The sequence below is a fragment of the Sapajus apella genome, unplaced genomic scaffold (genome assembly GCF_009761245.1).
Source record: "Sapajus apella isolate SASKATOON/1434 unplaced genomic scaffold, GSC_monkey_1.0 scaffold89, whole genome shotgun sequence".
Taxonomy (NCBI): Eukaryota; Metazoa; Chordata; class Mammalia; order Primates; family Cebidae; genus Sapajus; species Sapajus apella.
In genome coordinates, this window is record NW_022437029.1 from 4117305 (window position 1) to 4128930 (window position 11626).

The 11626-nt window shown below is 44.2% G+C and overlaps 1 protein-coding gene and 1 pseudogene across 1 annotated transcript in view; both read left to right on the top strand.

Annotated features, from left to right (window-relative positions):
• Positions 1 to 2321, top strand: part of PDCL3 (phosducin like 3) — a 10931-nt gene extending 8610 nt beyond the window's left edge. Inside the window, exon 6 of the mRNA XM_032255466.1 lies at positions 1946 to 2321. Coding sequence (XP_032111357.1) covers positions 1946 to 2088 — 143 coding nt within the window. The 3' untranslated portion in view covers positions 2089 to 2321. The remainder of the gene's footprint in view (positions 1 to 1945) is intronic.
• A 725-nt stretch (positions 2322 to 3046) lies between these two features.
• On the top strand, positions 3047 to 3143 carry LOC116534848 (annotated as a pseudogene).
• The last annotated feature ends 8483 nt before the right edge of the window (positions 3144 to 11626 follow it).

Here is an 11626-nt window from a genome sequence, read left to right on the forward strand (position 1 = left end):
TTTTTTTTAAGAAGTGAGTTGAATTTGCATAACGTTCACCACAAAGCAGCTAGAGCTGAAAGTACCGGTGTTACTCATCTTCGTGGAGCACGTTTTTTCTCTAGCGTGACTGAGGTATGATGGACCAAAACAATTTCATATATTTAAGATACACAACATGGATATTTAATAGAGGCACGGTGTGAAATGATTGCCACAGTCTAATTAACCATCCATCATTTCACGTAGCCTTACTGTGGTGAGAATCCTTGCACTATTTCCTAGCAGACTTCAGGTATACAATATATTATTATTCACTGTAGTTACCACGCTGTACATGAGGTCTTCAGAACTTACCCATCTTATAACTGAAAGTTTGTACCCTTGACCGTCATCCCCCATTTCCACCCTCAGCCCCTAATAACCACCATTGTATTCTGTGTTTCATGGAACACTAGAACAAGACAAGTAAAATCAGGCTGAGCACAACGGCCGAAGCCTGTAATCCTAGCACGTTAGGAGGCTAGGGCTGGAGGCTTGCATGAGGCCAGGAGTTTGAGATCAGCCTGGGCGACATATTGAGATACCATCTCTAGGTGTGGTGCGGACGCCTGCAGCTTCAGCTGCTAGGAAGACTGGGGCGGGAGGGAGGATCATTTGAACCTAGGAGTTTAAGGTCACAGTGAGCTATGATTATGCCACAGCACTCCAGCCTGGGTGACAGAGTGAGGCCCTGTTTCCCAAACAAGTAGATGAAAATAAAAAGACTTAAGTAAAATTGGTTTTTGGATTTTAATCAATGCGTCCAATTAGCAGAAGATCTCTGCCTTGATCTTCTTTTAAGCGAAGCCATTTGTTGTAGAATCTCTCGGGTAGTCCTTTGGCTCTGCCTGGGTTCATCTCTGCAGTGGGCAAATGTATCACTTGATTTTGCTCCGCTTGTCTCAGACCGTGGGAGTTTCGCTGACTACAGGAGTGAAGTATTGGAGCTGAGTCTTCAGTTAGTGGTTCTTTGTTATCTGGCATTTTACTTTTTTTTATTAGTTGGAACAAATGTGTAAGTTCTAGGGTATCGCCATACATTTATTCTTTAACCCGAGTAGAGTGAGATGCTGGACATGAGGCCGAATAGTTTATTCAAATCAGATTTAATGATTAGATTGCCAGCAGGCCTGTAGAAATTACTTCCTTCAAATTTTTCATGCTGATTTCCTTCCTGGGAAGTTGTCCAAACTGGGAGATTGTAGTCATCAGAGAATAGGTTTATTCTTTGTATTTTTGAGACAGGGTCTTTTTCTGTCAAGTAGGCTGGAGTACAGTGGCATAATCATAGCTCACTGCAGCCTTGAAGTCCTGGGCTCAAGCGATCCTGCCACTCAGCCTGCTACATAGCTCTGCAGGCACGTACCACCACAGTACCCAGCCAATTTTTATATTTAATTTATTTTTATTTTTGAGACAGCCTCACTGTGTCCCAGGCTGGAGTGCAGTGGTGTGATCTCAGCTCTGCAACCTCTGCCTCCCAGGCTCAGGTGATCCTCCCTCCTCAGCCTCCTGAGTAGCTGGGGCCACAGTCACATGCACCATGCCTGGCTAAGTTTTCACCCTGTTGCCCAGGCTGGTCTTAGAACTTCTGGGCTTAAGCAATCCACCCGCCTTGGCTTCCCAAAGTGCTGGGATTAGGGGGCATGAGCCAAGCCACTTGGCCTAGTCGGTTGATTTTTGAAAATTTTTTGAGATGAGGGTCTCACTATGTTGCCCAGGGTGGTCTTCAACGGCTGGCCTCAAGCGATCCTCCTGCCTCAGCCTCCCAAAAAGTGTTGAGATGACAAGAGTGAGCCATTGTGCCAGGCCAAATTTTGATGACCGTATTTTCCACTTAGGAAAAACTAGCCTGATGGACTTAGGGTGAGGGAACCTTTGCAGCACAGCGCCTTAGGTAACTTGCTTATTCTTAATCATGTAGAGTTGGAGTGGAAACTGTCTGAATCTGGAGCAATTAAGACGGACTTGGAGGAAAACCCTAAGAGGCAGATTGAAGACGTGTTGCTGTCCTCAGTGCGGCGCTCTGTCCCCACGTGGAGGGACAGCGATTCCGACGGGGACTGAGGCTGCAGCTGCTATCACGTGCCGAACTTTCTGTGACAAATTGTCTGAATTTTTTAAAAAAGGAAAAAGCAAGAATGAATCCTTCTGATTTTTAGTTTTGTATCAATTATGTTTTAAATCTTTACATTTTGGAAATAATCATTGCTGGAAATTCTGTTAAATATTTTACAACTTTTTAAATTATAGTATTTCCTCTAAAAAAAATAATTAAAACCAGCTCTTTGTATGGTAAATGTCTGTTTTTCTCATTTATATTTTAAGTAAGCCATAAAACCTCATCACTATTTATTGACATGACTATAAAAAGAAAGACTTAGTTTTAAATAAATGGGAATAGATTACACGTTGGAAAATGGCAAACTAAGCCTTCTAGACACATTGTTTTATTTCATAAAGAGCAATGAGATTATCAACTCTATAGCAATGGTCTCTAGGACAAAAGAATCTTAGTATTTATCCTGTTCAGAAAAGCGGAAAGTTTTTGTGAAACAAACATTCTCATCGAAATAGCTGAAAGGTTTCCATTTACTGGCGTATTTGGTTAAATGTGTTTTCTCTAAAATAGTTTATCTCAGACTGTTAACTAATTTTTTAGCGGGGATGGAGTTTTGCTCTGTTGTCCAGGCTGGAGTGCAGTGGCACGATCTCAGCTCACTGCAACCTCCATCTTCCGGATTCAAGTGATTCTCCTGCCTCAGCCTCCCAAGTAGCTGGGATTTCAGGCGAGCACCATCACAATCACACCCAGCTAATTTTTGTACTTTTAGTAGAGGCGGGGTTTCACCATATTGGCTGGACTGGTCTCGAATTCCTGATCTCAGACTCCTGATCCACTTGCCTCAGCTTCCCAAAGTGTTGGGATTACAGGAGTGAGTTACCTTGCCTGGCCTGTTAACTAATTCTCATTACTATAAAAGGACAGTATGTCATTTTCTGGAAATATATAAACTATCTCAAAGTCATTTTGTGTTTCATAAGTGTGATCATGTGCATGTGTGAGATGCACGTGTCCCCCTCACATATTGTTAGGCTGTTGGCACGTTACTCATATGATGTAAAAGAAATCAAGATGTTTTGTGTACCAGATCCTGTTAGCATTTCTCATTTTTAAATAAATGAACATTGATACTAAACAATTAGAGGAGATACTTTCTGATAGCTGTGTTGAATGATGTAGTACTTAGTGCTGGTTTGAGTTGTATTTTTTTTTTCTTTAGGATTTTCGCTCTTTGTTTGTTTGATGGAGTTGTTTTTTTTTTTTTTTTTTTTTTCAAAGATGGGGTTTCTCCATGTTGGTCAGGCTGGTCTTGAATTCCCGACCTCAGGTAATCCGCCCGCCTTGGCCTCCAAAGTGCTTGGATTCAGGCGTGAGCCTACATGTCTGGCCTGTTTGATGGAATTTTGTATGGTGTGCAGTGTCTTGATCTTGGCCCACTGCAACCTCCACCTCCCGGGTTCAAGCAATTCTCCTGTCTCACGCTCCTGAGTAGCTGGGATTACAGTCATGTGCCACCACGCCCAGCTAATTTTTGTACTTTTAGTAGATACAGGTTTTCACCATGTTGGCTGGTCTGGTTTCGAGCTCCCGACCTCAAGTGATCCCCCATAATGCTGTGATTACAGGGCATGAGGCGCCACACCTGTCTTAAATCTTGGGCATCAGCAAAGAGGTCTTTTAGATTATATTGTGAAATTTACTTTTGCTCTAATTCAAAGAATGGCAAGCAACTCTGACCCATTTTATCTGTCAGAAGTGTCTGAGCTATTTGGGTTCCCCCTCAAGTCATTTTTTGTTTTAATGTAGAGTTGGGGTCTCCCTGTGTTGTCCAGGCTGGTCTTGAGCTCCTCGGCTCAAGTGATCCTCCCTGCTCTGCCTCCTAAAATGTTGGGATTACAGGTGTGAGCCACTTTCACCCAGCCCACATACACAAGAGCCAGCGCTGCCAATAAAAACGTTCCCTAGAGGTTTACCTCGAAAGTGTTTTATGGAATTTTAATTGCAAGGTGGAACAAATTTGGTCACTCCTCTTACTTGGATGCTGGTTCCGTGGGGTTTGTAGGAGAGCTACCTTCTTAGATTTTTCTCTTAGTAGCTGACATTATAATGAAATCTTGGGGGAAGAACAAAGGTGGAAAGTTCAATGTTGTATTTTTCTGAAAGCTTAATATGCACATTTACAAAGGAAAAAAGGGGGTACTTGAACAGGGGGCAGCGTCCACAGTGACGGAGAACGGCTTGAGTCCATTGTGAAGTCCACACAGGATCTAATTCTAAATATTTGCTGTGCCACTTCGATGGAAGTGTGAAAACTGCGCCTCATAATTTTGCTTGCACACCAGGCAAGTACAGAAAAAGCTCAGGTGCCTGTGGCATTAGCAAATGAGCCCTGTCTGGCCCTCACGGCACCTGGGACCCAGGCAGCTATTGGGCTGTCTGACAACTTGATTCAGTGGTTTGGAACCTGACCTGCAAGTTTCTCCAGGTTGATTAATTCTCGGAGACTTCCCTGGAATACTATGATCTTCTTTCTAATTCCTTCGGCACATCAGTGTTGTGGCAGAGGTGATAGGACTTAGTGCTTAAGCTTTGAGCTCCCCCAGTTCCACAGCAGGAAGGCAGCAGTGACCAGGCGGTACACAAGGACACCTGGAAGCTGTCTTCTGTGCTTGCAGGAAAGGGCTGTGGGGAAGGTGCTAGGTAGCCCCCCCACCTTACAGGATCTCACTCCGGTTGCCCAGGCTGGAGTGCAGTGGCACGATCTCAGTTCATTGCTGCCTCAACTTCCTGGGCTCAAGCAATTCTCCTTCCTCATCCTCCTGAGTAGCTGGGACTACGGGGGAGCACCACCTCACCAGGCTATTTTTTGTATTTTATGTGGAGACAGAGTTTTGTCACGTTGGCCAGCTGATCTTGAACTCCTAGGGTCAAGCAATCCACCGACCTCGGCCCCCCAAGTGCTGGGCTTACAGTTGTGAGCCACCTCACCCACCCTAGGAGTTCCGAAGTGGTTGGTGGAAAGTGTTCCAGAAAATTGGGATAGTAAATGATTGGGAATAGTGAAATTGATAAGATTATATAATCAAATACTTCCTTCTTTTGTGGAGGAGAGAAAGGATGTGGAGAGATTACATAAGCTTTCTGCATTGCACACCTAACTTCACCTTCTCACACTCTGAAGGGGCAGTCACTGCTTCTGCAGAGACCTGCTGCAGAGCCGCTCCCGGATGGTTCAGAAGGAGTTCGGAAAGTTGCAGTGGCCTGGACTTGGTGGCTCACACCTGTGATCCCAGTACTTTGGGGGGCCAAGGTGGGGCGATCACCTGAGGATAGGAGTTCAAGACCAGCCTGGCCAACATGGTGAAATCCTATCTCTATTAAAAATACAAAAACTTAGCTGGGCATAGTGGTGCAGCGCCTGTAATCTCAGCTACTTGGGAGGCTGAGGCAGGAGAATCATTTGAACCCAGGAGGTGGAGTTTGCAGTGAGCCAAGCACACCACTGCACACTTCAGCCCAGGTGACAAGAGTGAGACTCTGTCTAAAAAAAAAACCGAAAAAGGTCGTGCTGGCTATGAAAGGCACCTATGAGAGAGATGGAAGGCAATTTAGAAGGGTGTCCCTCTGTCGTCAAGGAGGGCCAAAATTTTTAATTTTTATTTTTTGGCATTTACTATCTCCAGCTTTAATCTCAAACTTTTTTTTTTCTTTTTTCTTTTTTTTTTTTTTTGAGACGGAGTCTTGCTCTGTTGCCCAGGCTGGAGTGCAGTGATCTCGGCTTACTGCAACTTCTGCCTCCTGAGTTTAAGTGATTCTCCTGCCTTAGCCTCCCAAGTAGCTTGGATTACAGGTACCTGCCACCACACTGTCTTATTTTTGTATTATTAGTAGAGATGGGGTTTCACCATGTTGGCCAGGATGATCTCAAACTCCTGACCTCAAGTGATCCACCTGCCTGGGCCTCCCAAAATGCTGGAATTACAGGCGTGAGCCATTGTGTCCTGCCTTAACCTTCTTATGTAATCCCAAATCTTGACCAACTACTTTTCAGGTATAGCAGGCAACAAGTGTTGTGACTGCAGCTTCTGCTTGAGACACATGCTCCCGTGAAAGGGGCTGGGTACAGTGGCTCACGCCTGTAATCCGGGCACTTTGGGAGTCCGAGGCGGGTGGATCACCTGAGGGCAGGAGTTCCAGACCAGCCTGACCAACATGGTGAAATACAATCTCTACTAAATACAAAAATTAGCCAGCTGTGGTGCTGTGCTATAATCCCTGCTACTTGGGAAGCTCAGGCAGGAGAACAGCTTGAACCCGGGAGGCGGAAGCTGCAGTGAGCCAGGATTGCACCATTGCACTCCAGCCTGGGCAACAAGAGCCAAACTTCATCCCCAAAAGAAAAAAAAGTACTTTTGTCCTGCTTACAGAAACCAGCTATTGCTCACACAGATAGAACCTTGGAGACAGGTGGCTCTCAGTCTCAAGTGAAGACGTGCCTCTCTCCAAGTCCCCTCCCTCCCCCTCTGCTTTTGACCACATTCTTTCCCCCATTCTTTGCTCCAGTAATCATCCATCTTGATTTCTGCTTCTCCCTGGACATGGAGCCTTTAGGTAGTAACAGCATCAGGGCCCTGAGGCAGAGACTGCTGGTCACCCACCAGTATCCAGGACTCTCCCCTCCTACTCCAGCGGCAATGGGACCAGTTGAAAGAGTAAATCCCGTCCTCTCTTGAGCTGTGGGTGGTTGGCTGGGAGTTCAGCTCTGGGCAAGCTGCTATGAGGGACAGACAGCTGTCATTTGCCCTTTGTGGGCTTAACCCCCTTGCTTCTACTTTCTGACAAAGTGTGGAGGCGACTGCAGCCTACTTGGGCCATGAGGTATCTGTAGAGGCAAAGCAGTAAGGACAATATTCCCAAAGATGTTGTGGAGCCACCATATCCTTGCCCTTGACTGTCCTCTCTGGAATTCTGTTATTAGGAAAGAAATAATTTGCATCTTGGTCTCTGTTAGTAGCAGCTAATGCATTTCCTGATAAAAACCGCCTGTCAAAGAAAACTGCAAACCAAACATCCATTCTAGCTTTCTACTGCCCAGTGTTGGATTACTTGACATAACATGAGAATACTCTGTATTCCCTGCTTCTAGCTGTCACCATTGCCTTTCAGTAATTTCATGAGCCAGGCTTTTGGACTTCCATGTCCAATATGTGAAGAACTCTGAACAACCCACCTGATGACAACTCAAGCTGTTGGATAAAACTTATTTTAAATTGTATGTTCTTAACTGTCTCACTGAGATAGTAAACACTCTGAGAGACCAAAAACAAAGTGAAAGCAGAACTCCAGAAAGATAAGGGGGCATTCAGCTTTTCTCCCTAGGGACACAAACCAAATCTTAGTGGTGCTGAGCGTCTATTAGGATGGACTTGTGGGGCCCAGGTGACAGGGGATTAGCCTGGAGAGTGCCTGCCTGAGTTGGGAGTTCTGAATAGGAGGTCTCTCTGGAAACAGCTGGAATCCCAAAAGACTGCATTCAGTGTTAGGGGAAACTGACATTAGCTGGAAGAGAACACAGTGGTTCCTGAGGTGCCAACTATAAGCCTTCCCTCATGTAGGTTTGTAGTTCGAATTCTCATGCTACACGAGGTCTAAAAACCTCTCAAACCAGGTTCTCAAAGAGGCCCTAGGCTGGGTGCGGTGGCTCATGCCTCTAATTCCAGCACTTTGAGAAACCAAAGTGGGTGGATCATCTGAGGTCAGGAGTTTCAGACCAGCCTGGCCAACATGGTAAAACTCTGTCTCTAGTAAAAACACAAAATTAGCCAGGCGTGGTGGCAGGTGCCTGTAATCCCAGCTACTTGGGAGGTTGAGGCAGAGGAATTGCTTGAACCTGGAAGGCAGAGGTTGCAATGAACTGAGATCTCGCCACTGTACTCCAGCCCGAGCAACAAGAATGAAACTCTGTCTCAAAAAACAAACAAACAAACAAACAAAAAAACACCCTAAGCTGGTGGTACCTCTTGGCTCACAGCCAGAGCAACTTCATATCTATGCTAGGGCACACCTTTGATTTCACCTCAAATGCCCTCCACAGATAAAGCTCCAAGGAACATGAGCTTCTAGTAAAAATATCACAAACCCACAAATCACAGGATGCCACAGAGAAGGCGTCCTGAAGGAAAGCCAGCAGAAAATAGCACAGCCGGACCTGCAAAGACAGGAGAGAAGAATTTTTAGATATAAAATATGTGTTAGAGAAGAAAACAGGTAACTTAATGGAAAATGTTTTTCATGTTATATAAAAGTGCAAAAAAACCCAGAGTACCTTATATAAACACGAATTCCTAAAAAAAATAACGAACAGGAGAGTGAATTAATGAACTGGAAAGCAGAGCCAATTCCCCTGAAGCACAGGGACAAATGTGTGGGAATACAAATGTTACATTAAAATATGTGATCCTGGCTGGCCGCGGTGGCTCACACCTATAATCCCAACACTTTGAGAGGCTGAGGCAGGCAGATCACTTGAGGTCAGGAGTTTGAGGCCAGCCTGGCCAACATGGCAAAAGCCCATCTCTACTAAAAATACAAAAATTAGCCAGGTGTGGTGGTGCACACCTGTTGTCCCAACTACTCTGCAGGCTGAGGCAGGAGAATTGCTTGAACCCGGGAGGCAGAGGTTTCAGTGAGCTGAGATCGAACCACTGTACTACAGCTTGGGAGACAGAACGAGACTCCATTTCAATTAAAAAAAAAAAAAAAGATGCGGTCCTGATAATTTTCTTAAGCGGGAAAAAAAGATGTGGAAGACTAAGGTGGTCTAGCACGTCTCATAGAAATTTGGGAGAGAACTAGAAGTAGAAAGTACTTAAAAAGATAAAGACATTTTCCAGAATTGATGAAAGACATTGATTCGCAGATCTGGAAATTTATACAAATCCCAAGTGAGTTAAATAAAATAAACCCATACCTCCAAATATATTGAAGCTGCAGGATATCAGGGAAATTTGTAAAGGCAGTGGCAAAAGTCAAACGGCCTGTGAGATAGTAATGATGAGGCTTACCTACTTCCCAACAGCAGCAAGGAAAGCCAGAAGACAGCTTAAGGGAAAAAGCAACTCTTCACCAAAAGTTGTTTAACCAGTGAAGCTGTATTGTAGGAAGGAACTAGAATGAATTAGAGGAACTAGACATTTCAGACACAGAATGGATATGTTTGTCACCAGTGGACACTCACTAAAGGAAAGTTAAGGAATTTGCAGCTAGGTGTGGTGGCTCACACCTGTAATCCCAGCACTTTGGGAGGCTGAGGTGGATGGATCACCTGAGGTCTGGAGTTCAAGGCCAGCCTGGCCAACATGGTGAAACGCTGTCTCTACTAAAACTACAAAAATTAGCTGGCGTGGTGGCAGGAACATTGATCCTATCTACTTGGGAGGCTGGGAGGCTGAAGCAGAAGAGTCGCTTGAACCCAGGAGGCAGAGGTTGCAGTGAGTTGAGACCATGCCATTGCACTGCAGCCTGGGCAACAAAAGTGAAACTTCATCTCAAAAAAAAAAGAAAAAAATTTGCTTTGTGCAGGAGGATGAACTGATGAAAGGTCTAAGGTTCAAGAAAGCATGGTGGCCAAAAAAGGGGAGTGAAAATCTGAATGAACATTGACTTCACATAGTAATGCAAAGAATGTCTTGTTCGGGACATAAAAACAAGATACAACTAAAAAACAGGACAAAAGAGCACACAAGCTGAAGGGGGATTAATTGGAGTTCAAGCATTCTTAGACCTTTACAGAGTATTCAAGAGGTTGGCAAACTTATACATTTCAAAAATATTTTAGTCAAGGTAACAGTAAAATAAAAAAATTTCAGAGTATAACTTTTAAAGTAATGGGAGAAAAAACCTCACTTAATTCAAAAGAAGGCCAGATGGAAGAATAAAAAGAAATAGAAAAGCAGGTCTTAGAAAGTCCAAAATAAGATTGTAGAAGGAAATCTAAAACAGTAATCACAATAAACTTAAACAGACAACACTCTTAATAGTCTTACCATATGATCCAGCAATCAGGCTCCTAGGTATTTACCCAACTGACTTGCAAACTTATGTTCACACAAAACCTGCACACAAATGTTTAAGCATCTTTATTCATTATCACTCGAAACTGGAAACAACCAAAATGCTCATCAATAGATGAATGTATAAACAAGCTGTGGTATATCAATACAATACAACGGTATGTTTTTCAGCAACAAAAGGAAACTTGCTATCAAGCCACACACAAAAAAACCATGGATGCTAAGTGAAATGAGCCAGTCTGGAAGGGGATGTGGCTATTTATCCCCCATCCTCATGATGAAACTTGACCCCAATGTTGGAGGTGGAGCCTGATAGGAGGAATCTGGGTCATGGGAGTGGATCCCTCATGGGTAGATTAAAATCCTCTGATACGATCTGGATCTCTGTCTCCACCCAGATCCCATGATGTTTAATTGTAATCCCCAGTGCTGGAGGTGAGGACTGGGAGGAGGTGATTGTATCATGAGGGTGGATTTCTCATGAATTGTTTAGCACTATCCCCTTTGGTACTGTCCTCACAATTGATAGTGAGTGATTCTTGTAAGATCTAATTGTTTAAAAGTACATAGCACCTCCTCCTTCACTCTCTTGCTCCTGTTCCCACCATGTGAGGCACCTCACTCCCCCTTTGCCTTCTGCCATGATTAGAAGTTTCCTAAGCCTCTCCAGAAGCAGAAGACAGCATCATGCTTCCTGTACAGCCTGCAAAACTGAACCATGAGCCCATAAAACCTCCTTTTTTTTTTTTTTTAAATAAAGACGGGGTTTCATCATGTTGTTCAGGCTGGTCTTGAACTCCCGACCTCAGGTGATCCACCCGCCTTGGCCTCCCAGAGTGCTAGGATTACAGGCGTGAGCCACCACGCCTGGCCTAAACCTCTTTTCTTTATAAATTACCTAGTCTTAGGTACTTCTCCATAGCAACATGAGATCAGACTAACACACCCTCCCTGGAAGGGAAAGGGGTACACGCAATGGGATGAGTACTCACTCTATTAGTTTACATGACAGCTGGTGGTTAAAAAGAGCCTGGTTAAAAAAGTACCTTCCTCCCCTCTCTCTCTCACTGTGATCTTTGCACATCGGTTCCTTTCGCCTTTCACCATGAGTGGAAGCAGGCTGAGGCAGAAGTAGATGCTGGTGCCATACTTCTTGTATAGTCTGAAGATCTGTGGGCCAAATAAACTTCTTCATAAATTACCCAGCCTCAGATATTTCTTTCTAGCAACACTAAAAGGACGAACATAATGTTCTGGAAAAGGCAAAACGATAGAGACATTAAAAAGATCAGTGGTTGCCAGGGGTTCAGGGGAGAGTGGAAGGTTGAATAGGTAAAACACACGGGACTTTTACCTAATGAAACTATTCTGAATAATACAATAATGGTGGAGGGATGATGATAGGGTTTCATCAAAATTCATAGAACTTAATGGCACAAAGAGTGAATCTTTTTTTTTTTTTTTTTTT